The 26061-nt window shown below is 44.4% G+C and overlaps 1 protein-coding gene across 10 annotated transcripts in view; it reads left to right on the forward strand.

The window, feature by feature from the left end:
• Positions 1–26061, forward strand: part of RNF157 (ring finger protein 157) — an 82168-nt gene that overhangs the window by 32526 nt on the left and 23581 nt on the right. For all 10 annotated transcript variants that reach the window (XR_003791866.1, XR_003791867.1, XR_003791865.1 and 7 more), the window contains exons 3-4: positions 20501–20589; positions 25899–26045. Coding sequence is in view for 6 of the 10 variants with exons in the window: in XM_029211091.1 (XP_029066924.1) it covers positions 20501–20589; positions 25899–26045 (236 nt within the window). In the remaining 4 variants the exon portion in view is untranslated. The remainder of the gene's footprint in view (positions 1–20500; positions 20590–25898; positions 26046–26061) is intronic.

Raw genomic sequence — 26061 nt, forward strand, 5'->3', positions numbered from 1 at the left:
CTGATAGGACTGCTTCTGCCGTATGTTCCTTTTTTTAAAAATTATCTTTTCTGGAAACAAAACCCAACTGTTTTTTTTTTGTTTTGTTTTGTTTTTGTTTTTCTGCGGTACGCGGGCCTCTCACTGTTGTGGCCTCTCCCGTTGCGGAGCACAGGCTCCGGATGCGCAGGCTCAGCGGCCATGGCTCATGGGCCCAGCCGCTCCGCGGCATGTGGGATCTTCCCGGACCGGGGCACGAACCCCCATCCCCTGCATCGGCAGGCGGACTCTCAACCACTACGCCACCAGGGAAGCCCCAACTGCTTTTAATTTACTTTCTATTGTTTTTTTTCTTTTCATTTTTGTCTTGTGAATTGTGAAATATTTATATGGAAGCATATAAAACACATATCTACAGGTAAAGAAACTACAAACACCCTTGGACTCGCCACCCAGATGGAGAAATGGAATATCGCCAGCACCTTGGAAGTCCACCCTATGCCTGACCCTGGTCACATCTGCATTACTTTGTTAAATAACAGCTTTATTGAGATATAATTCACCATGGGTTTCTCCATGGTAGAGTTACCACCTTTCCCTTTGTAGTTGATAAGTACCTTTGGGAGGATAGTTTGAAACTGCTGCCTAGATTTCTTTTCTTTTCTTTTTTTTAATGCTCACTATATTCTTTTTTTGTTTGTTTTAATATTTATTTATTTTATTTATTGATTTGGCTGTGTTGGGTCTTAGTTGTGACATGGGAACTCTTAGCTGTGGCATGCATGTGGGATCTAGTTCCTGGACCAAGGATCGAACCTGGGCCCCCTACATTGGGAGCACGGAGTCTTAACCACTGCGCCACCAGGGAAGTCCCAGATTTCTTTTTTTTTTTTAATTGCTCCTTTCTTGACTAATAGGATGCTGCATATTAGATCTACTGCATTGCTTGGGGATATAAGACAGGGATCATGGTTCTGTGTGTCTGGTGTGTAGGCCTCAGGGTATAGTTTCATGGATTAGGGCTATAGAGAGGGGTTGTACTGTAGCCTGAAATTATGAGAGAAAGGAAAAAAAATTCTCTGGACAAGAAACTTTGCTGGAGATGATGAGGAATAAGAACAGTGTTTAGTAGCTGTTGACCTAGTGGGTTACCTTCCCAATATAAGAATTTCAAAATCAATTTGGATTATAAAATTACGCACTGGGAAAAGAAAGGAGAGAAGGAGAAGGAAACAGTTTCTTCTCCGTTCTTATCATAATTTGGTTTCTGTCCTAGTTGAGAAGATAGTTTTCTTCGATAATCATGAGGCCATGCCCACGTTGATCTCCCCCCCCCATTACACAAGTCATTGATTGATTGACTCAGTCAGTCATTCCTTCATAGGGGTTCATTTGACTGAACCCCTATCATCCTCAGGCTCATGTTCAACACTAGAGATACAAAGATAAAATGAAATCCCTGCCTGAAGGAACTTACTTTATAACCAGGACATATGCACGAGCTGGAGGAGGGGCCGAAGAGCAAAGGCACAGAAGCATCTAACCAAGGTGACAGCTCTGCACTACAGATGATTCAATAAAATTAAAGTATAGGGTCCAGAGGGTGCAGGGGAGACACAGCAAGAGATAAGGCTGTGGATCCTGTCCTAGACCAAGGGGCCTTGTGTGCCTTCCTGCAAACTTTGGACGTTTATCCTGTAGGCATGGGGAACCATTCATGGGGTATAAACTGGGAGTCATTTAATATACATTTTGAAAGATCACTCAGACGACAATGTAGAAAATCAATTAAGAGACTATTATTATTACAGTTGTCCAGATGAGATCTGATGAGGTCTGATCTCAGGTTGCAGCCAGAATAATGAAGAGGGCCCTGATCCGTGAGGCAGAATCAGTGCTGGTAACCAACATAAGAGGCAGAGTCTAGGCTTTGGTACTCAGACTGTATCTCCCGGGCCCTCCCAAAGGGTACGGCCAGCTCATGGGTTTCCCTGCTTTTTGTGGCAGACCCATTCTAGCGTGGTGGCTCCTCCAAACCTTTTGGTCTTTGCTTCCAAAGACGTCTGTGCCAGTTCTGGAATCACTTAGTGTGGTCCATTGCTCTTCCAAGCTCCTAAGAGGCCCCCTCCCCCAGCACCTATGAGACCCAGGCCTTGGCCAGGGTGTTAATTTTGAGTCATGGGAGGATGTCCTCGGATCAGCAGCTCCTCCTCATTCTGCTCTATAGGCCACACCCATGACCAGCACCCTCAGGACCCACACATCCTTCCAGCTCCTGCCAACACGTGCGTCAGCCCGGTCCCCTGGGATGTTTGGAATAATAACCCCTCCTCTCTTAGCCGGCCCAGCTGGCCCCGACTGAGTGATGCAGCCAGGAGGAAGATGGGGGCAGTCCATTGTAGGGCAAGCGGTGTCCTGTAAGAGGCTTGTCTTGTTCGAGACTGCTGCCGTGGTCTTCAAGCAAGGGGGATTCCTCTATTTTCCACTTTGCGGGCCCAGAGAATCTGGGGTTCACAGTTCTCAAGTAAATAGATACAGACATCCCCATCTCAGGCCTTAGAGTTCACCCTTTCCAACAGGGCCCTGACTTTGACGTAGGAGACTTGCCTGGGCTGAGTTCAGCCTTCTTAGAGCTGCCACCTCTTAGCATCAGGTCCTGAGCCTGAGGGAGGTTAGTGTCTTTAGGCTGGCTGACTGTCATACTTGGCTTCAAGTAGCCGGTTGTTGTATCCGAGACTGTCTTTTTCCGTTTTCACTGGGCAGACGGCTCTTAACGACAGCCACCCAGTTCCACAGTCCTTCTCGTGACCATTTCTTCCGCACCTCCTGTACCAGAGACGTTAAACCAGTCAGTGCGTCCCCAGCCACGGGTCGCACTACTACAGCACCCCAGGAGCCGTCACCCCACGGATGGGTCCATGTTGCCATCTGGCTGGTAAGCGACCCACCCCCAGAATCCCACCTGCTGAATCCACTTCCGCAGACAACTTCTGATGCCACCTGGTCTAAGGCAGACTCTGGAAGCAAACCTGCGCTGGAGATTGTTGTGAAAACTCTTTATTGAAGAAGTGCTCTTTGGAGAAGGGGCGTAACGGAAGCCAGATGGGGCAGGGGAGCAAAACTAAGCAGCAGTGTGGTCTTGGCACAGACTTGCTCCAGCCTGGCCCTTCGGGAAAGCTCTGGAGTACAGCTTGCACCACAGAATCCCCCCATCTCGAGGACAGGGGGCTGGCCTTTTGTACCCCTCGCCGTGCTGTCGTGAACATTCTATTGGGTTGGCCAAAAAGCTCGTTCGGTTTTAAGTGAAACTGAGACAGTGTTCACGTTCACGAAGGACTTTATTGAACAACGAACGTACTCACTACCCGAACGAACGCAATATTGTGTGTATTTTGTTCAGCATGTGTACGCGTATGTGTAGGAGTACGCCCACAGTTGGCATTGCTGGGGCGCACAGCATACTGTAGAAGTTACTGCCAAACAGTTTTCCAAAGCAACGATACTAATTGTACTCCTATCAGGAGTGTTTGGAGTCCCCAGCACCTAGCATTTTGCATCTTTTTCATCATAGCCCTTCTGGTGGGAGTGCAGAATTAACTTCCATTTTCCTGATGACTCATGAGGTTGAGCACCTTTACATATATTTATTGGCCGTTTGGATCCCTCCTTTGCGAAGTGTCAGTTCAAATCTCTTCTCTTAGCTGAGCTGCTTTTTCTTTCTTAGTGAGGAAATAATAAGAAAAACATGAGTCCTTTCTCAGGTAAATATATTGCAAATATCTTCTCCTAGGCTTTGCTTGCTTTTCACTCTCTCTTTTTAAAAATAATTTATTTATGGAGTTCCCTGGCGGACCAGTGGTTAGGACTCAGTGCTTTCACTGCTGTGGCCCGGGTTCAATCCCTGGTTGGGGAGCTGAGATCCCACAAGCCGCACAGCGTAGCCAAAAATAAAAAATGAATACTAATTAATTTAGTGTGAGGTGTACAATGTGTTGATTTGATAAATTTATATATTGCAATATGATTACTACCAACGTGTTCGCTAACACCAGCATCAGGGCCCGTAATTATTATTTCTTTTTTGTGGTGAGAACATTTAAGATCTAGTCTCTTAGCAACTTTGAAGATTATGCCTTTTCACTCTCTTCCCAGTATCTTTAGTTGAACAGAAGTTCTAAATGTTAATATAGTCCAATTTATCAGTTTTTTTCTTATATGGTAGCACTTTTTGTATCCTATTTAAGAAATCTTTCAAATAGCAAAATCATGAAGATGCTTTGGTTTTCCTCTAATAGCTTTGTTTAACCTTTCACACTTAGGCTTGTCATCCATCTGGAATTGATTTTGGGGTGTGCTGTGAAGTAGGGACCAAGGTTCTTTTCCTCCTTTTTCTTTTGTTTAAATTGACCCAGCACCGACCGTGGAAAAGACCATCCATCATTTCTCACGGCACTGCAGGATCGCCTTTGTCATAAATCAAGCGACGGTAACTAGTTTCTCCAGTGAAGAATCCACTCATGTCCAGCCTGGGGGTGGGGGACAGAGGGGAAGGGGTTGAAAATCTGACGGCCGGGTTCCAGGAGATGAGCGGGGAAGGGGCTGTGTGGTCTCAGCAAGCCTCCGTATGGAGACCTTGACTTAGGCCCGTGTTTTCAAAGAGCTCCCTTGCCCTTGGTTGTGCCCGGTGTCCCTGGGACTGTCAAATCCTCTGATTGGTAAACGTCTTCTCTTAGAGAGGGGACAGGTGGCCTCCTGGCCACCTGGCATCTGGGAAAAGATCTCAGAGTCGAAATGCTCTTCATTCAGACCTTCCCAGTCTCCTCTTTCAAACCTCAGTGTACCCCGCTTTTATGACGACCTGCTGCCTCCAATTCCTAAGCCTTTCTGGGATTCTGGGCATAAATATGTTTCTGCCGTTTCGAATTTCAGCCTTTTCTGTTCTCCTAAATCAGTTTCCACTTGTCTGTGTGTGATACAGCTTCCAATTGTTTATTTCCTCTCCCATTCTCTCTGTTCTTGTGGTTTTACACTTTTTTTCTTCTCTTTCAGTCCCTTTGCTGTCATTTCAGTGGGAATTCAGAGGGAGCAGAAGTCAGTACAAGTGTTTAATCTGTTGTGGGCGCTGGGAGGTCTGTCCTAAACCTTTGCATTCATTTCTTCACATTTTCAAATCTGTGCTGATGGGAGCTGGGAAGCACTGTTTGACTTTAAATTCTCTATCATTTCTTCAAACTACATCTCAAATTTTTTAATAAATTTATTTATTTTTGTTTTTGGCTGCATTGGGTCTTTATTGCTGCACGCGGGCTTTAGTTGCGGTGAGCGGGGGCTACTCTTCGTTGCAGTGCGTGGGCTTCTCATTGCGGTGGCTTCTCTTGTTGCAGAGCATGGGCTCTAGGCGCACGGGCTTCAGTAGTTGTGGCATGCGGGCTCGGTAGTTGTGGCGCTCGAGCTCTAGAGCACAGGCTCAGTAGTTGTGGCACATGGGCTTAGTTGCTCCACAGCATGTGGGATCTTCCCGGGCCAGGGCTCGAACCTGCGTCCCCTGCACTGGCAGGCGATTCTTAACCACTGCGCCACCAGGGAAGCCCTATACATCTCAAAATTTGATAGCTAACCCCTTATATATCTAATATGAAATATAAGATATAATATAAAATAATTTATTACATAGAGTAGAGAGGGAATGAGTAAGCAGTATATTTGGGGCTTTGAAATGATAGGGCAAGGATTTTCTGTGCGTAAAAATTTTTAATTAAAAAAAAAAGCTGTAATGTGACCTTGTATTGTGCTAGAAGGTAATTTGCAATTTCCCTCGCTCTCAGTTTGCCAGGGAACTCGAAATTGTCCCTTTTTTTGCATTTATACGTTCTTTGTACTCTGCTTCATGTTAGCCTGAAGTTGTGTAGGAAACTCTTGAGTGATTCTTAAAGAATTCAGTAAAAGTTCAGTATTTTGCTAGGCACAAAATAACTCACTGTGCGGTCAAGCCAAATCTGATAGGCTGGAAGGACATTCTACTGGAACTCAAGCTTTTTAGCTTACCAGAATTTTCTTATTAATCTATATTCTATTTCAGCTACAGTAATTTATGTTTTCTTTTAATACCAAAAGCTCAACCAAACCAGAAGGAAATCTGGTTGTGTCTTGTACCATACGATCATGGAAGAAGGAACCCGGATATTTCATAGAGAGACAGTTTAAAATAAGAGGTCTTTGTCTTTGGATGTAGAAGAGCTGCTTCACAGCTCACGAAGACGCGTCCTGCGCTCTGTAGAGCTTGTGAAGTCATCCACACTGCAGTGAATGTTGCTGCCCTTTGCACCCATCAGACCCTGTGTTCTCCCCTCCAGATATACACGAGGGGCTCATAGGGCAGCTGAACATACGGTGATCTGTGCAGAGTTCAGTGAGGCCTTTGGCTATTTTATTTAAGCATGGAAAGAATGTGTCTTGTCATTCTGGAAAGGACAAAACTGTGGGGATGGGAAACAGATGAATGGTTGCTAGGCACTGCTGGGTGCAGGGAGGGGTTGGCTTCAGAAGGGAATGAAGGAACATTGCGGGGGGATGGAAGTGTGCTGTACCTTGATTACAATGGTGGTTACAGAGCTGTATGCGTTTGTCAAAATTCATAGAACTGTACACTAAAATGGGCGAATTTTACTGGCTGTAAATTACACCTCGATAAACCTGACTTTAAAAAAAAAAAAAAAAGGAATGTCTTGGAAAGAAGGAGTGATTCACAGACATGCCAGTGCTCTCTGTGGCCTGGTGTCCATGTGGCCCAGGGAGCCCCTGCTTATGGCCACGTACCAACAAGAGGCAGTGGACGTGTGCCCCAGACGCCGTGTGTGCACGTGGCAGTAGCGGGGAGGGGGGGCGGGGGGCGGGGCGGCACTGCTTCTGCATCAGCAGCCCTCAGCCAGAGGGTCCCTCCTAGTACCCCAGCAGCAGGGAAGAACCATAATGGAAAAGAATATTAAGAAACGATTGTCCACATGCATAAAACGGAGCCACTCTGCTGTACAGAGATTGGCACAGCATTGTAAATCAACTATGCTTCAATAACAAGGTAATAAAATAAAAAACAAAAAACACATGGCATCTGTTGTTTAGTTATTTTGTGAGTATTAATTGTGCCAACCTGCCGTTCGGGGCAAATATGCACAACCCAGATGGTCACCATGGGCACACGCTGTGCTCTTCTGAAGACCTTATTCATATATTCAGTCTACACATACCTAGTTTTATCTTTTATGCGTGCTGGTCTAATCACTCTGGGTGATACAAAGATATCTCAAACCTAGACTTTGCCCTCAAGCTTATAATCTCGCAGGAAGCTCAGACACTATATACACACAAAGAGGGAAGTGATAAATGAAGTGTAGACAGAGCTTCCAGAAGCTCTGAGAAAGGAACTTTGCTTTGTGACCTAAGTTTTGCTGACTTGGAAAGTGCTGCTAAACACTTGAACTTTTGGTTTGTTGCTTAAGGCTGTGTTTCTTAACAAACCAGGGCGCAAAGAACTGCTGCGGTTTTCAACAGTGAAACTAAAGCATCTGTGTTGTAGGAAGTTCCTCGAGATTTCTTTGAAACCTACTGAAACTAAGTGTGCACGCTCTCACCTCTGTTTCCTGTTGTCAGGGTCCGCCCCGGCTTACGGGAAACTATATGTATTGGTGTTGCATTTCAAAGAAAAATTTGGTTAACTTTTTCAGCTTTTAAAGAGATGCATAATGGCCTTAAATTGTAATGAAAGTGTTCTTACAAAAGTCTATAAAAGTCAAAGACTTCTGGGTCAAATAGCCTGGTTACATGTAAATAGCATCCCTGAGCAACACACTTATTTCACTCAACTAAAATAGTAGCCCTGACTATTACAGAAATGAATCAGGCATATGCTTTATCTTTAGCAGACAGCTCTGACAAAGCGAGCTTTGTGGTAAAGGTTGCTATAATTATAGAATAGAATGTAGTCCCATATTTTCCATTTATTAAAAATTTAAATACTTTTAACACCAAAGGTGTATATCCTCTGTTAATCCATACTGTTAAATATTTTTTAAAGAAAGAAGGGGAGAGGGCTTCCCTGGGGGGTCCAGTGGTTAAGACTCCGTGCTTCCACTGCAGGGGTCACGAGTTCGACCCCCTGGTCGGGGAACTGAGATCCCTTCGCAAGATGCGTGGCGTGGCAAAAAAAAAAAAAAAAAAGAGGGAGAGTTAGCTCAGGCACTTAATAGAAGTAATGAAAATAATAAGAACCAGTAGGTAACATTTACAGTCTACAAAGTTGTTTCACAGTTAACAGTTCAGCTGTTGTCTCCCAGCCCCAAACCACCCTCTAACCTGGGCTGCGTAATGCTGGGGCAGGGACTCTTCGGCCACGTTTCTCCATTTCCAGGCTCTGCCAACAGAGGGCGCCAGAGAGTCTGCAGGGCTGGAGGAAGAGAAAGGGTGGTACCCAGAGACCAGAGTCCCACCCCCAGGGGGCCTCTAGGCTGATAGCCCCCACCTCTCCCCTTGATTCCCTCAGCCCCAGGGGTTGTTGCCGCTTCCTGAGGTGACTCTGTGTCAGCTCGGTGTCCCCTTTTTGTGTTTTGGTTCTCCGGTGCCTGCCTGTTTAACCAGTTCGATTAAATTCTCTGTTAAAATACCTGGTGTGGTTTGTTTTCCTGACTGGACTAATACAACCTTTATTTTTATTTTTATTTATTTATTGGCTGCTTCGTTGCAGTGCGGGCTTTCTCTAGTTGTGGCGAGCGGGGGCTACTCTTCGTTGCGGTGCGTGGGCTTCTCACTGCGGTGGCTTCTCTTTGTTGCGGAGCATGGGCTCTAGGCACGCGGGCTTCAGTAGTTGTGGCGGGAGGGCTCAGTAGTTGTGGCTTGCGGGCTTAGTTGCTCCGCGGCATGTGGGATCTTCCCGGACCAGGGCTTGAACCCGTGTTCCCTGCATTGGCAGGCATTCTTAACCACTGTGCCACCAGGGAAGTCCCTAATACAACCTTTAATCTCACAAATTATAAGGTAGCTATTATGAAGCACATTTTACTCGTGAGGAAATAGACTTAGTAGGGTACAGCAATTTGTGTAAAATTGCACGACCACTAATACAAGGGCCAGGACCTACACCTTCCACTTTGGGATCCTTTGCTCTCCATTTCCTCTCAGCACTTCTCTTGCTGAACTTTTTTTTTTTTTTTAAATACTTAACAGAAGAATTACAAAGGTAGTAGGGAATTCCCATATTCCCTCCACCCAGCTATCTCTGATGTTAACGTCTTACACAACCATGGAACATGTATCCAAACTAAAAATTAGCATAGGTACATTACTATTTTTCAAAACTACAGATTTTATTAGGACTACACTGGTGTTTCCACTAATGTCTTTTTTTAGTCCCAGTTACCTTTGGTTGTCACATCTCCTTCATGTCTTCCAATCTTTAACAGTTTCTCAGTTTTTCCTTGTTTTTCATGACCATGACAGTTTTGAGATGTACTAGTTAGATATTTTGTAGAACTCCCATCAATTTGGGTTTTCTGATGTTTTCTTGCGATTAGACGAGGGTTATGGATTTGCGGAAAGAATACCACAGAGGTAAGTGCCCCTATTACATCATATCAGAGGCACATAACAGTTCATGACATACTCCCAGTGATGGCAACCTTGATCGCTTAGTGATGGTGGTGTCTGTCAGGTTTACCCACTACAAATCTTTCCTTTCCCATAATTGATTTGTTTAGAAGCCAGTCACTAAATCCTCTTGCTGAACTTCCCACTTAATCCTGGGGCTGTGCTTTCTTGGCAGATTATTAAGTAGTGCTTAAAGAATCTTTGAATTGGCCAGGCTGAGAATTGTAAACCTAGGAGCCAGACCAACTGTGTTAGGAGATATGACCATGTATTGCTTCTTGGGAAATCATTATCCGTTTTGCCGCCTGTGTTTTGCACTACGTTTAAACTTGGAACTTGGCTCCTTTTAGTCTCAGAAAGCTTATGGTTAATGCTAGGACACCTGTTTTTTTCTTGATGAACTGGAATCACTTCTGACAAGCCTTTAAAGATGCTCAGAAGCCCAGGGTCTTAATAGCATGCAGGAAATCAGTAAAAAGAGGAAGAGCCATAGAGAAGTGTTGGCTGAGAATAGGAAAATTGGAGGTGTTGAAGGATGTGGTTAAAGGAGTGAAGACTTACAAGGATGGACTGAGAGGTGATAGATGACTGGTGGAGGGATACAGAGATGTCAGGTAGGAGGTCAAGGAAGGGATGAGGATGGAACACAGGATGAGAGAGAAGCCAGTGATGTGAATCAACCTTGGGATTGGACTCTGTGCATGATATATTGTAAATACTTGTATTTTGTCTCTGAGATTCACCATCTAGAACATAAGAGTTATACTTCTAGCTCTAGATTTCATTACAGACAGACTTTAAGTGAGCTTAGACTTTAATATATTTAATATATATTTAATATGTAAACCAAAGAAATTAGTTCAGTTGGTTTATATAACCTTGGCTACTCACTGCTATTTGTTTAATTTATTTTTGGCTGCATTGGGTCTTTGTTGCCGCGTGTGGGCTTCCTCTAGTTGCGGCGAGCGGGGCCTACTCTTCATTGCGGTGCGCGGGCTTCTCATTGCGGCGGCTTCTCTTGTTGCAGAGCACAGGCTCTAGGCACGCAGGCTTCAGCAGTTGTGGCGTGCGGGCTCAGAAGTTGTGGCTCGCGGGCTCTAGAGCACAGGCTCAGTAGTTGTGGCGCACAGGCTTAGCTGCTCCCTGACATGTGGGATCTTCCCGGACCAGGGCTCAAACCTGTGTCCCCCGTACAGGCAGGTGGATTCTTAACCAGTCCTACGCACTGCTATTAAGGAGTGAGTGAAGAATAATCAGAGCTCTCAAGACTTTTGGAAGCTTAGCAGGGCAAAGTGAAACAGATTGGTACCTTGTTAAATTCGCTGCAAATTACAGATCTTTTTTTAAATTAAATATTTATTTATTTATTTTTGGCTGCATTGGGTCTTAGTTGTGGCACGCGGGATCTTTCATTGAGGCATGTGGGCTTCTCTCTAGTTGTGGCGCGTTGGCTCTGGAGTTGTGGGGTGCTGGCTTAGTTGCCCTGCAGCATGTGGAATCCTAGCTCCCCGACCAGGGATCGAACCCCCGTCCCCTGCATTGGAAGGCGGATTCTCAACCACTGGACCACCAGGGAAGTCCCTACAGATCTTAGTATTAACAATTTAGAAATTAAAACTATCATACATATGCTATAGGGTTTTTTTGTTTTTGTTTATAAACAACAGTAATTATTTTTATTTTTATTTATTTTTTGACTGTGTTGGGTCTTTTTTTTTTTTTACATCTTTATTGGAGTATAATTGCTTTACAACGGTGTGTTAGTTTCTGCTTTATAACATATAGGTTTTTATTTTATGCTATTTTGTTCTAATTATATGGGGTTTCCATATCTCATGATGAGCTAACCAAAATAAAATCTCATTAGGGTTTTTGAATTACTAATGGCCTTCTTCCTGGGCCTAGGGCTGTATCTGCAAATAGGTAGCTTAGCCAAAGAAACTGACCTTACCTGGGCTTAGAATTCTGTATTTGATTGGCTTATAAACTTAAATGTTTCTGTATTTCATACTATTCTTTTTCTGAAGCTGAGATTCCTAACATAGCAGACTTCAGCATATTTTTTTTAAGATTTATTTATTATTTATTTATTTAATTTATTTTTGGCTGCATTGGGTCTCAGCTGCGGCACGCGGGATCTTCGTTGAGCCGTGCGGGCTCTTCGCTCTGGTGCACGGGCTTCTCTCTAGTTGTGGCGTGCGGGTTTTTCTCTTCTCTAGTTGTGGTGCACGGGTTCCAAAGCACGTGGGCTATGTAGTTTGCGGCACGTGGGCTCTAGTTGAGGCGCATGAGCTCAGTAGTTGTGGCGCATGGGCTTAGTTGCCTATGGCATGTGGGATCTTAGTTCCCTGACCAGGGATCAAACCCCCGTCCCCTGCATTGTAAGGTGGATTCTTTACCGCTGGACCACCAGGGAAGTCCCTCAGAGCATATTTCCTTCCAGAAATATGAGAGATGGAGACTTGAAACTCTTGTAATTGATCTTGGCTCTTACAGAGATAGTTTTAGGGTCAGTATATTTCAGGAGGGGCACAGGTGGGCAGCTTGGAGTTTTTCAACTTGAAGACCAGCTTACAGTTTTTAGTTTTTAAAATATAGACTGAGGAAGACTTCGGTCCACTTGCTCTTCTTAATAACTGGCCTACCGAAAACACCTCTGTTAAATAAAATGACTGGAAAACTAATACTTGGTGGCATTAGAACATTCATATGCTTCTTTGGAAAAAATATATTTGTTGTGTATTTTATTGTTTTAATTATTTTTAAATTTTTTTAACATCTTTATTGGAGTATAATTGCTTTACAATGGTGTGTTAGTTTCTGCTTTGTTGTTGTGTATTTTAAAATACCTGTTTTAGGGCTTCCCTGGTGGTGCAGTGGTTGAGAGTCCGCCTGCCGATGCAGGGGACACGGGTTCGCGCCCCGGTCCGGGAAGATCCCACATGCCGCGGAGCGGCTGGGCCCGTGAGCCATGGCCGCTGAGTCTGCGCGTCTGGAGCCTGTGCTCCGCAGCGCGAGAGGCCACAACAGTGAGAGGCCCGCGTACTGCAAAAAAAAAAAAAACAAACCAAAAATAAAATACCTGTTTTGGCTGATACTGGTGCTTTGGGCATATTCTTTACCTACACTATTAAGCGTCTCAAAATCTCTTACTTAAAACTGGATTCTTATTTGTGAGCTGGGTTACCAGTCTCCTGACCAGATGAAATCTGGAAGTCAGGCATCTAGAATGGGGTGCTGGTCTGAAAGGAGTCGTTTCTCTGACCATTAGTCATTATTTACCAACTTGCTGGAGGGAAAAGATGACAGTGTCTGCTTTACTAAAAGCACTTTTTTCCCTTTTAACTCTCCTTAAAATTAGCTGGTGTTAGGCAGAACCCTTTGTATCTAAAAGCAGCTCATCTTCAGAAAGATACTTTTATTGTAGAAGTACAGGATGATTGGGTAGTGTTTTATCCCGATGGGAGGGGCTTTCAGTCAGGGGAACCAGAAGTTGAGTAGGTTTCACTTGTCATCAAAGCAGCACACATAGCCCTGGAGGTGCATTTGATGTCAGAGTGTACCGCAACCTGTTGCCCGGTCTGAGTACTCCTGACCGATATGAGTCAAGACCCAAACCATAAGTAGAGGGAGAAAATGGGTCTGTGACGGTTGTTAACAGAGACCAGGGCGATTTTGTGATGGGTGCTTTTCTCTGCAGTGGATCTTTCATGCTCTCGTTATCAAAGAGAACTGGTTAACTGGGCATACTCGTAGTAGGGTTTAAATATTTTGGAAAGATCAACCTTAGAGGTGATGTCATATAGCCAGGACATTGGTCCCATGTGCACCCTGCCAGGGGACCCAGCGGAGGAGTTAACAGACTATAAATAGACTGCCATCTTGAGTGGATCCCTTTGGTAACCAAACCTGAACACAGAGCATCTTTGAGTTAAGGTCATCATGTGACACCCTCGTGGTATCTCCCTCACATCTTTGATTTGAGTGAAAAAAATGTCTTTTCACATCTTGTCAGCTTTGTGGTCACCAGCCTTTCTACATGGGTGATTGACTCCCCACGAGGATTGGATGGAAAATTAGTGAAAAGGGGTTTTACTGCTGTAAATATAGCTCATTGATGTTTTGGTGGACAGCAGGCACAATGCAGTCTGTCCCAGGGCTACAGCTGGTTAAATAGGCAAATTTGTATTCATTTCACATTATTCAACCAGAGTAAACTGTTCTCCCTGATGTGGATCTAAGAAAATGTTATAAAGTATCACAAGTCTAAATATATCCACTGGTAAGTCTTGGACACACTACATAGCTGAGAAGAGGGGAAGTAGAGAAAGCTGAGAAAATAACCAGGCATCAAATAGAAGGAACTGAATTTTAAATATAAAACCCCTAAAATCTATAAAAGCAAGAGCTTATGTAAATGAGTGCTGTAAATGAGCTATTCATATGATCCCAGATGTTGATTTCCATATTAACTATTATTTCTTTCTCTGACACAAATATTACATGTCTATGTGTAAAATGAGTACTTTTCTCTTTTAGTCATAAATTGCCTAAAAATAATTTCCTTTCTCTTCAGAGGCAGATTTTTGGTATTTGGGGCTTTTTTCTTCTTAAGTAAAAACTGCATTAGGTCATATTCATTTGTTTTTCTTTTACATCACCCCCCCTCCTTTTTCCTATTAAGTTTCCTTTCAGGGAATGTTTATTGCATCATTGTTTGTAATATTGAAAACTGGAAGCAGAGCAAGTGTTCACTGGTAAAAGATTAGTGAATACATGGTGGTCTGAGGTAGACGTCTCTAAAAAGGAACCAGGGATCCTTGGAGACATGATCAATTCCAGGGAGGGGACAGAAAAACACAACATGAACTTGGAATATCTTGTGGTGCCAGAAAGTAAGGAAGTGCTCAAAAGGTGATGGGGCGAGTCAAAAGGACACAGGAGCCAACTGAGGGAGTTCCCAGTGGCCAAATCCAGGATGCTATGTGTGTATATGGTCAGGCCTGAATCTAATAGCAAATGTTAGCAAATTATGTACCTTAAAAAGAACCTTTTTATGGAAATTAATTATTTATTTTAATGAAAGGATTATAGGCCCTTTTACAGACTACTGGGAATTACCCAATAATTTACAATTGAAGTAAGATCCTTTTATCGCGTATGCACTGGGACCATATTTTCTACAGCAAAAATGTGAGTGCAGACATGGGGGGTAGTTTAACAAAATACTTGAAATTAGAATGGTTAGAAAATCTAGGATACATGGTTGATATATGCATACATATATATATGTGTATATGAATATATACGTATGTGTACCCCGCCACACACACACACACACACACACACACACACACACACACACACACCCATATCCATATCCGGTCTATCTAAACCGGCAGTTCCACATTTGGCCGCCAAGTGGCACTTTGCTGGTGTAAGGAAAACTAACAAGGAAACTGACGAGCACCAGGATAAAAGGTCGAAGAGGCGCTTGCTCTGTATTCATATGAGCCTTGATCGCCAACCCCCTGGGGCCCATTGAAAGAGTTCCTCTGGCTGAGTGGGTACTATACCCCCATCCTGGGCTTGAGGTGCTTGGGATTTAAATTATTCTGAGATTTAGGCTTATTTCAGCGCGGACACAAGCAGGCCGGTCCTGGGCGGGGGCGGGGCGGCGGGGGCGGGGTGGTGGGGGCGGTTCGCTGCTGGTACCTGAGTGCAGGGCGCCAGATGCAAGCTCTGTTGTGGGCCCCTTACAGGTGGAACTAAGAGAGGTGTGCCTGGTCCATCACCGAATCCAGGCTAGCATAGCGCTCAGGGCATAGTGAACGTGTTGAATGAATTGGTAGATGTCTTTGTTCTTTGAAAATAATTTAGAGGAGAAGCCACTGTGCTTTAGGAATATCTATCAGTAACACATATTGGAGCATCTTGGGCAGAAGGTAAACAGTGATGAACATCTCCCCTGCTTCTGCTGACGTTCTCTGACGTCACACCCTGAATATACCTTTGTGTCTTCTACAGGTGCTGTTAGCTCTCACAAAGGGAATTTGTCGTACAGTGCTCCAAGAAAGCTTTCCTCTGAGAAGACCTTAGATACTCCTGTTAAAATTTAAAAGGAGTGTGGCATTAGATATGCTTTTGTATGTACTGCTGCCTAAGCATAAGGGTGTAATCCAGAGAGTTTCGACCAGCCTCTAGAACCTGAACAGGATTCGGTACCTTTTGCAGTGATCGTTTAACGTTCAGACTCTCTCTACACTCTACTCAGGTACCTGGAACACTCCTGGGATCAGAACAACATGTAGCCTTGCCCTGCTGTAGCCAAGGCAGCTGCAGGACAAACAGTGTGGCTTTTGGATTCAAATCCTGGTTCTGCTACTCATTAGCCCTGAGACCTTGAATAATTATGTGAATCTTTTGAGTCTCAGTTTCTTTATCTGCAAAGTGGGGGTGTTAATACCGATATTCTTCATTTATCCAGTCAACGAACATATTTCTTGAGGTCCTCCTTCATTTCAGACTCTCCTCCAAGAGCTTACAGTCTGATGGGCATGGCCGACATGTCTATTAGTGTTTAGAATATTAAGTAAGAATGTATCTAAACCAGAACTCCATGGTAGTGATGATAGCACAGGACATGTGAATGCATTTGCTGCCACTGGACTGCGTGCTTAAAAATGGCTAAGGTGATACATTTCATGTTATATATATTTTATAAATGAAATAAAGTAAAATGAAAAAAAAATCTAAAGAACCCAGCATGATGCTCAGCCCATAGTAAGTACTCAGTAAACGTCTCCCTATGTTCTCTTTTTTCATGGATGGGCATCGGCAAGCTGTCATTACAACAGTTACCCAAATTTTACCCCATTAAGAGGGCTTTCTTCTGGCAGCATTTCTGCTTAGATGAATAGAGTGGAGGAACCTGAGCCTTAATTCTCTGTCAACACATTACTGACCCGGCAGGTTTGGGCCACAAGTCCCTGAGCAGACCCGATTTCATTCTTTGCACATTAGTCTTTATAAGCCTGTCTTCATTATGAAAAGTGAAAGAGAATTCTGGAGGCTGTTTTTAAGGTCCTTCGTAAGGTGGTGAGAGTTTATTTGCTCCAGGATGTTGTCTGAGAAACGGGAAGACGTCTCCTAAGCCCATACTGAGCTTGAGGCAAGAAGTGAGGGTACGGCTTGCAGAAGGCCTGTGGGTCCTCCTCCATCTGTGCGCCTGGCGGCCTGCTGTGTGCAAGACAGAAAAGGCCACTTCTTCCCGTTTACTGGCCCAGTTGTGCCAGAGCGCTTGCATCTGAGAAAAATAAATTCTGTCTGACCTTTCTTGTCATCACTCACTCCCCAATGAGGTACAACTGGGGCTGAGAAAATTACGGTTCCAGGGTCATAAGAAAGCAAGTGGAAACTGTGGATGTGAACTGAGAAACGGTTATTGATGCTGTTCTGAGCACAGTGGAATGACCGGTGAGCGGCTCCTTCGGGGCGGTGCTTGGACCCGAGTCCGTCCTGATCTTCATCTCCTTCGGTCCCAAGAAGATGTTACTTTGCTTTCATGTCACACGTATCTGTTAGCATAGGAGTGAAATCTCTGGTCCTGAAGTCAACTAAGATACTTTTTTTTGCTCTAAATATAATACAGTAATGGTGCATGTGTTAAAGAGGTACTGTAGGCAAACAAAAAAGTTCATCAGTGCCTTGCTAAGAAAAAAGGATGAACGGAGACATAGGTTAGTGTTTTCAGATCTTTTAATAACTGGTACTTCAATCCCTTCGTCATCTCTAGGTTAAGCAGCTGTATCCAGGAGCATCTTAGAGAAAGATGGAGGTAGAATGTGTTCAAACCTCAACTCTTCTCCCTAAAACTTGTGGGACTTTGGAAGGTGTTACTGAACCTGTTGCTATGTCAACGTCCTTATCTGCAAAAAGGGAACAACCATCTCTCCCTCACAGGATTGTTCCAAGGATAACTAAGATAATGTATGTAAAGAGCTTAGTATAGTGCCCGGCACCTAGTAAGTGCTCAATAAATGATCGTTTTAAAAGCGAAGATCACGAAGAAGCTTAGAGTCATGGTGGGCTAACCTGGCCTAGAGAGGTAGGGGAGGCGACTCTAAGAGCAGAGTATTTTCTTTAGTTTGCCTCTGTTCCTGCTGTCTCCTCTGTCTTCCCTGTCATCTCTGAATTTACAAATTACGTTTATCCTTCAAGAGTCCAGATCAAATACCACCTCCTCCATGAAGCCTTCTGGATTACCTCAGCCAGAAGCGATCACTTCCTGTATCGTTGCCCTTTTTGTGGCATTTCTGTTTAGTGTTACAGTTATTTGTGTAACTATATCATCGTCCTTATAATGCCGCTTCCTGAAAGAGCAGGACCTTATCTTTTCCACTTTAAATCTCTCTTTACACCCAGCACTGAGTGTTGCCGATAGACTCTGATTGGGTACGTGAATGGCCACTAAGGCAGAAGCTTTGGTAGGTAAGAGCCTACAAACAGGATTAGTTTCTCCTAAACAGATTTTCAATGGTTTTCTTTTGGCGGGGCAGAGGGTAAAGAGCTAAAAATGTAAGTGTGGATTTATTATACTATAAGGATAGTTTATGTATATAAACAATTGATCCCACGGATGCCTTTCCTTGAGCAGCGAATAACTTGTGTTCCATTGCCAGTTATCATCAAATGTCATATTCTAAACGGAAGGTGAAGAACACTAACTCCCCCCCCCCCCCCCCTTCCTTTTGTTTTTCTTTTTTTTTTTGCGGAGGTAGGGAGGATATAGAGGGGAAAGGGCAAAGAGTGAAGGGAAAACCTCTGTGTTTTTTTGAACTCAGGTAGGAGTTAAGGATAACTCCCAAGTACCCGTGCAAATGAATATGATTAACTTCGCTACTCCAGAAAAAAATTTTAATCCCAAAGTCATTTACTTTGGCTTTAGAATAGACAAGCATTTGTGTTGGGTTTTCCTGCCTAATTACTTTTTGCTTAAGCTTATTTAAAAATTGTTTTAAATTCTTTTAGTGTGACAGCCCAGCAAAGGGGGTGGGGGGTGTGTGGAGAAATGGGCCACAGATGGGATCTGAACTATAGGATTTCAGCTTTCCTGTATAAAAGCCTCCTGATACGCTGCAAGCAGGAGGGCAGAGTTGCAATCAGCTTTTCCGGAGAACAATTTGGCAAAATAGTTTTAAAAGTCTTAAAAATATGCTTACTCTTTGATCCAGTAATTCCACTTCTAGGAATGTCTTAAGGAAATAATCAAAGAGGCACGCAGAAATGTAGGGACAAAGCATTCACCACGACATTTATATCAGGGAAAAAAAAAAAAAAAAGTAAAACCAACTGAAAACACTGAATAATGTGGAATTGATTAAAGTAGGCCCCTGTCTCTAATGTGTGTAGTTATATTGTCAAATTATAGACTTTAAAACATTTGCCACATCTTTCTAAGTGAAAGAGAGACAATAAAAGAGTAGGTACAGTTTGAAACAGTGCAGAGAAATAGAGCGGGGGGAGGGAGGGAGGAGGTGGGTGGGTGGATGGATGCCTATCCCAAAAGACACATTCTGCAAATGTTAACTTTGGTATCACTGAGTGGTGAAATTATGGATGACTTTGTACTTTTTTGTGTTTTTCAAGTTTTCTTCTTAAACGTGTATTGCCTTGTAATCAGAAAAACCAACTGTCATATATTTTAAAAGAATATATGTTTAAGGTGAGAATTCCCTGGCGGTCCAGTGGTTAGGACTCCACACTTCCACTGCAGAGGGCCCAGGGTTCGATCCTTGGTCGGGGAACTAAGATCCCGCAAGATGTGCTGCATGGCCAAAAAAAAAAAAAACCAGAATATACATTTAAGGTATCAGTGAAAAAATAAAATGTTGCTGCACGATACCCACAAAGCAACAATCTGAATGCACAGCTGATGGTCTGGATTAAATGCATTTTCTTAAGGGTCACATTCATGCACGTGAAGTATCAGGGATCACACTGAATACACACAGTCAGACGTACCATAGGTTCAAGTATGTTTCCCAAGTAAAACAGCAAAAATCTGTGAAGACACAGCGTTTCATGTGGACGTTCTGTTTTCTGAGACCAGCATGAGGGGGTAGACTCTTCAGAGCTAAGAGGACCACGGTTTTGCAAAGCTCCAGACACTAGTAGGTCTTCTGGGAATCATATGTAAAAAATGTTTACTGCCCAAATGATGTTATAAGAATAGCGGGAACATTTTAAATCACTCTTAATCTTCTCAAAGCAGTTCCCAATGGAATGTTTTACTGTGTCCCCTTTCTTATCTCCTCATTGTCATCAACTCACAGCTCCAAACCCACGTGTTTAAACAGGGAAAGAGAGTGAAAGCGTGAGGTAAATGATGGGCAACCACAAACCTTTGATGACCCCAAAAGAGCTCTTTGGCTCACGTTGTTTTAAAAAAACTCTGCTTTATATGATCAGCTGCGGAGGAAATTTGTTCTTCACTGTTTGCAGGCCTCCACTCTGTACACGTGATGGGGTTCTCTTGTGTTTGCAGTTCGTAAATTCCTCAGACACCATGTGGCTTCACTGAAGGAAAATCCTTGCAGGTCCGGCTCCCCGTTGTGTAAGGTCAGGTGGAAAAGCCTTTTGTGATTAACTCGGCCACCGTGTGTCCCTTGGTATTTGGAACTTCAGTGGGAGTTTTTATTAGGTGTCCGCATTTTGAATGCTGACTCACATAAGCTTCATCTAATGGGAAAAGCAGATAAATGTAGCGCTTTGGACACCAAGTCGGATCCCAGCTCTCCCAGTAGCTGTGACCTCGAGCACGTCCCCTTACTATGGTTATCCGTGTTTCTAAACACAGTCTTCTCCCACTTTGTTTCCGACACAGTTTCCTTACGCTGCCCCTCCTCCCCAAGAACCAGTGAAGACTCTGAGAAGCCTGATCAACATCCGAAAGGATACACTAAGACTCGTCAAGTAAGTTCAAGTTCCCAGCCGGCGGGGGCCAGGTTCCAGGGGCCCTTCTTCGTGAAGGGGCAGCCGACTCCCCAGGGGACCCACAGAGCGGTTTCTGCCAGACCCAGAGCCCGGCCTCTAGGCCTCCGGGCCGTGGGCTGCTTGCATGAGGGGTCTCCGCACCTAGATTGTTCAGAACTTTCTCTGATAGTCGGTGTTTGGGAAGAACTTTCACTCTCCTGGAAGCTGTCATGATTACCCCGATTTGGTGAACCTTCCAGAAAAAGAACAGTTGGAGGAGAAAGTGAATTCTGCAGATACCTCGACAAGCCTGTGTGAAGATGGGATGTTTGAACTTGGTGCAGGAAATCCTTATTTTATTGCCTATATTTCCTTTTTAATTTATTCTTAATCTCATGTGCCCTTCCTCTGGTGCACTGGGTTTGTTGTTTAATCGCCACTGTCAGTGCTAATTGTCACCATCATCTGTCTTCTTTGTGCTGTCCCTGAGATAACACAATTTTCTTTTCTTTCCTTTTTTTTTTTTTGGCAGCATGGCAAGGCTTGTAGGATCTTAGTTCCCTGACTGGAGATTGAACCCAGGCCCCCTGCAATGGAAGCACGGAGTTCTAACCCTGGACCACCAGGGAAGTCCCAGAGATAATGTGATTTTTAAACAGATGCTGCTCTCCAGATAGCAAGTCTGTCTACTAAGACTCACTGGTTCCCTGGGGAGACAGTTTGGTTAGGGCAAACCAGAGGTCCCACATTCTTCTCAGTTGACAAAGGAAGATGACTCGGAGAGCATTTTATGCTTGTATAGGTCAGGGAATTTATTTCTCTCTGATCATCTTTTTAAAATATAAGCACTTCGGGGACTTCACTGGTGGTCCAGTGGTTAAGACTTCCAATGCAGGGGGTGTGGGTTCGATCCCTGCTCAGGGAGCTAAGATCCCACATGCCTCGAGGCCAAAAAACCAAAATATAAAACAGGAGCAATATGGTAACAAATTCAATAAAGACTTTAAAAATGGCCCACGTCAAAAAATAAATTTTTAGGAATAAAATATAACCACTTCATTGAGATATAGTTCATATACCATACAGCTCATTCATTTAAAGTGTACAATTCAGTGATTTTTTTTTTTAAGTATTTATTTTTTTATTTGGTTGCACCGGGTCTTAGTTGCGGCAGGCAGGCTCCTTAGTTGTGGCATGCAAACTCTTAATTGCGTCATGTGAACTCTTAGTTGCGGCATGCATGTGGAATCTAGTTCCCTGAGCGGGGATCAAACCCGGGTGCCCTGCGTCGGGATCGCGGAGTCTTATACGCTGCGCCACCAGGGAAGTCCCCCGATTCAGTGATTTTTAGTTATTCACAGAATTGTGCAACCATCACTACTATCTAATTTTAGAACATTTTCATCACCCCGAAAAGAAACCCGATACTCATTATTCATCATCCCCCATTTCCCCCCGAAACCCCTCTTCCCGGCCTAAGCAGCCACTAATCTGTTTTCTGTCTCAGTTTTTTAATATTTTATTTGTCCCTGAGGTTTTCAACTGCCTCCCCAGCCGCTCGCACCCCCGGGGTCAACCCTGGGGACGGCGCAGCCAAGGGGAAACTCTTTTGCTGCAGAAGAGTCCGCAGCCGGCCGTCCCCCCTCCACTGGGGAGTTCCTGCCGCAGCAGGATAGATGGAGGCTACTGAGGCCTCGGGAGCCTGCCAGCTGTCAGCTGCTCCGGCTACTTGTTTCTCTCATCACATATGGTCTGCTCGCGTATTTGATGGAGATGGATTCAGGGGTCTGAGCCCCCTTGAGGTCCTGGCCTCGGACGTGGCAGCCTGGCTGCAGCTCTAGAATAAAATGAGGCAACTGCTCTGAGCTTCTGGTTCTCACCTGTAAAATAGTGAACCAACCTTACCTTTCATGGCTGTTGTCAAAATTAAAGGGGATAATGAAAGGGAAAGCACCTGGTGATCAATAAATGTTAAGATGAAGGGTAGTTTTGATTTTGTTTTTTCCGAGATGGGACTAAAGTAAATTCTGATTCTCAGATTTCCAGGTAAAGGTGGAGGATTGAACATGTACCTTTGCTTCCTCTCCAAACCCCACTAAACAATAATGAGTATTTTTAAACAGCACAAATCCACAAAAATTGGGAGAGTGGGAAAGGAGCAACGGCAACAAAATTTTAGAGGCTGGGGCTTCCCTGGTGGCGCAATGGTTAAGAATCTGAATGCAGGAGACACAGATTCGAGCCCTGGTCCGGGAGGATCCCACATGCCGCGGAATAGCTAAGCCCGTGTGCCACAACTACTGAGCCTGCGCTCTAGAGCCTTCGAGCCACAGCTACTGAAGTCCGCGCGCCTAGAGCCCGTGCTCCGCAACGAGAAGCCACCGCAATGAGAAGCCCACGCACCGCAACAGAGAGTAGCCCCCGCCCGCTGCAACTAGAGAGCCCACACACAGCAACGAAGACCCAACGCAGCCAAAAATAAATAAATTAATTAATTAATTTAAAAAAATTTTAGAGACTGGAAACAGGTGATGAATGTTAAATAACTTACTAAACCTGAGAAATCAGGATCCTGAGCAAACAGAAGGAAAAGCTGAGAATCACCAGTTTGTACTGTGGTTTCCCCCAGAAGGCTCAGGAATTGGCAGTTCCAGGTACCTCTGGACATCTTGGGGGTGGGGGGTGCTAAAAGGAGGGAGGTTAGTGGAAAGTCTGCTTGAGAGGTATTCAGATCCCCCCTCCCTTAGACTACACAGCCAGAACTACCCTCCCACACCCTGGCAAAAGGCTGGCAGACGATGCTCACTGGAAAAGTTCGAACAAAGAATCTCTGGACTTGGGGGACCGAGGCACAGCTAAGGGCTGGACTCAGTACTAAAATCAGGGGGTTAAGTGAATTCAGAAACGTTGGATGCTGAGCCCTCCAGCCTGCCCCCCAACCCCAACTCTAAGCCCAGAATGCCAGCAGCCAGGCCATTGTTAGAAGAGAGGAAAACTGTTCTTTGGACAATCAGACGCCCCCAGGTGGGAAGACCAAAGAGACTGGTGCTGGAGATCCCTCACCAGACCCAGATGAGTCCCCAGGGAAGCCTAGCATCCCCAAGCCCCACTATGCACTCAGTTCCCATCAGGATTTTTGTTTTTTTTTTGGCCGCGTGCCATGAGGGATCTTAGTTCCTTGACCAGGGATCGAACCCCTGCACCCTGTAGTGCAAGCGTGGAGTCCTAACCGCTGGACCGCCAGGGAAGTCCCCATGGACCACAATTAGGGGGTTTAAATGTCTTAGTATGAGCAGACAACCAAAGATTCTCAGATGTATAAGGAACGCCTATCGTATGAAAGACAATTGTAAAACAAGCCAACAGGGGGAAAAAGTGGAAATAAAAACTGTGCAGGAAGAGGAAACCTTGATTTGTAGCCTCAGAGACATAGAGAAGATACTGCCTTCTTATTTCACGGACGCAGTGACACAAAGCGTTTAGCAAACAAACAAGGCTCTCGGAGCTTAAAAACGTAGAAATGAAAAAACCAATAGAATATCGGAAGAAAAGTTGAAATGTTCTAGGAAGTGGAGCATAAAGGCAAAGCTATGGAAAACAGAAGAGGAAAGATACGAAGAATAGAAGGTCCAACAGCCAACGAATGGTTCTAGAAAGAGAGAATGGAGAACATAGAAGGAAGGAATCACCGATGATGTACATAATTTAAAGAGTTTCTACAAAGGTCCACCGAGTGCTCAGCCCAATCGAGGATGAAAGCGACCCTGGGAGCTAAAAGATAATGCAGTGATGCTCTGAAATGACTTTTTAAAAGTATTTATAATCCAGAATTCTTTACTCAGCCAGACTTTTTTTTTTTTTTGGCCTCGTGGCTTGCAGGATCTTAGTTCCCCAACCAGGGATTGAACCCGTATCCTCAGCAGTGAAAGCACCGAGTCCTAACCACTGGACCACCAGGGGATTCCCTCAGCCAGACTTTCAATGACGTGTGATTGTATAATAAAATCTCTCGAAAAGTTTATCCCTCCAACACACCCTTTTTCAGGAAGCTACTGGAAGTTGTGCTCCAGCAAAAGGAAAGCGTAACCCAAGAAAGAGGAAGCCAGGAGGTGCAGGAAGCATGCGATTCTCCGGGAGAGAGGCAAAAGGGACACACAGGGAGATGGGACAGGGAGATTCCAGGGTGGCAGCCATGTGCAGGTATGGAGGGATCAGGGTCCAGATGGAGCAGGTCAGAAGGCTCCATAAGTGTCCTGCTCAAGAAGACAAGGTGCACAGAATACCTGGTACGTCTGAACGTCGAGATGTAGACAGCCAAAGAGTTTGAATTTGAATTAGTGACTAGTGCATAAAAGACTAAGCAACTGAAAAAAAAGCAAAATGAGCACAAGCTCTAAGAAAAACTTATGCAGGAAAGGAAAAATTATTAGAGATTACTCTGTGGCTGAGCTGTGAATAATGTTGATGGACTCACAGTCGTATAGACGAAGATGTCCTGAGCTAACAAAATCATGGTGTATCACATGGTGGAAGGGGTGTCCCTATATGGAGCAGAGTGAGGAAAGAGAAAGTCTCATCTCCATAGTAGGAGGTCAATAGATAATGCCTAAAACTGAAAAATTAACATGCAGATAAATGCCAAAATGGTCAGCTACAGAGGTAAAGGCGGTTTTCTCTAAAGAAGAGGAAAAGGGACAGAAAGAGACCTGCTGGTTTTTTGTCACAAGCCTTGTGGAAACTATTTAAACTATGTGATTAGTAACTTTGATTAAAATTAAAAACTATTTTTTGTAAAGCCTGGCAAACGCACAAGGATGTTGACTGTGGCACCGTGAAATATCAGAAATCCCCTAAATGCCCCCTGATAGTGGTAACAAAGCGCTCTGCCGTCATTCAAAATGAGGATGGAAAGTGTATGATCACAGAGGGAAGCCCACAATACGTTCAATTAGAAAAAGAAAACAAGGGACATCCCTGATGGCGCAGTGGATAAGACTCCTTGCTCCCAATACAGGGGGCCTGGGTTCAATCCCTGGTCAGGGAACTAGATCCCACACGCATGCCACAACTAAGGAGCCCTCGAGCCGCAACTAAGACCTGGTGCAACCAAATAAATAAATATTAAAAAAAAAAAAAAGAAGGGAAATCCCTGGCAGTCCAGTGGTTAGGACTCTGCACTTCCACTGCAGGGGGCATGGTTCCAACCCTGGTCAGGGAACTAAGATCCCACAAAAAAAAGAAAAGAAAAAAGATTACTTTGAATATATTAATTTGCTACTCCCAAATGCTGAGTCTTTGTGGTTTTCTAGATGTGCCGAGGAAGTGAAGACCCCGGGAGAAGAGGCCAGCAGAGCGAAAGTCCACTACAACGTGGAGTTCACCTTTGACACGGATGCTCGGGTGGCCATCACCATCTATTATCAGGCCACCGAAGAGTTCCAGAATGGGATTGCCAGGTAAGAACAAAGGACC

The sequence above is a fragment of the Monodon monoceros genome, unplaced genomic scaffold, assembly GCF_005190385.1.
Source record: "Monodon monoceros isolate NGI ecotype Baffin Bay Population unplaced genomic scaffold, NGI_Narwhal_1 Super_Scaffold_9, whole genome shotgun sequence".
Lineage (NCBI taxonomy): Eukaryota > Metazoa > Chordata > Mammalia > Artiodactyla > Monodontidae > Monodon > Monodon monoceros.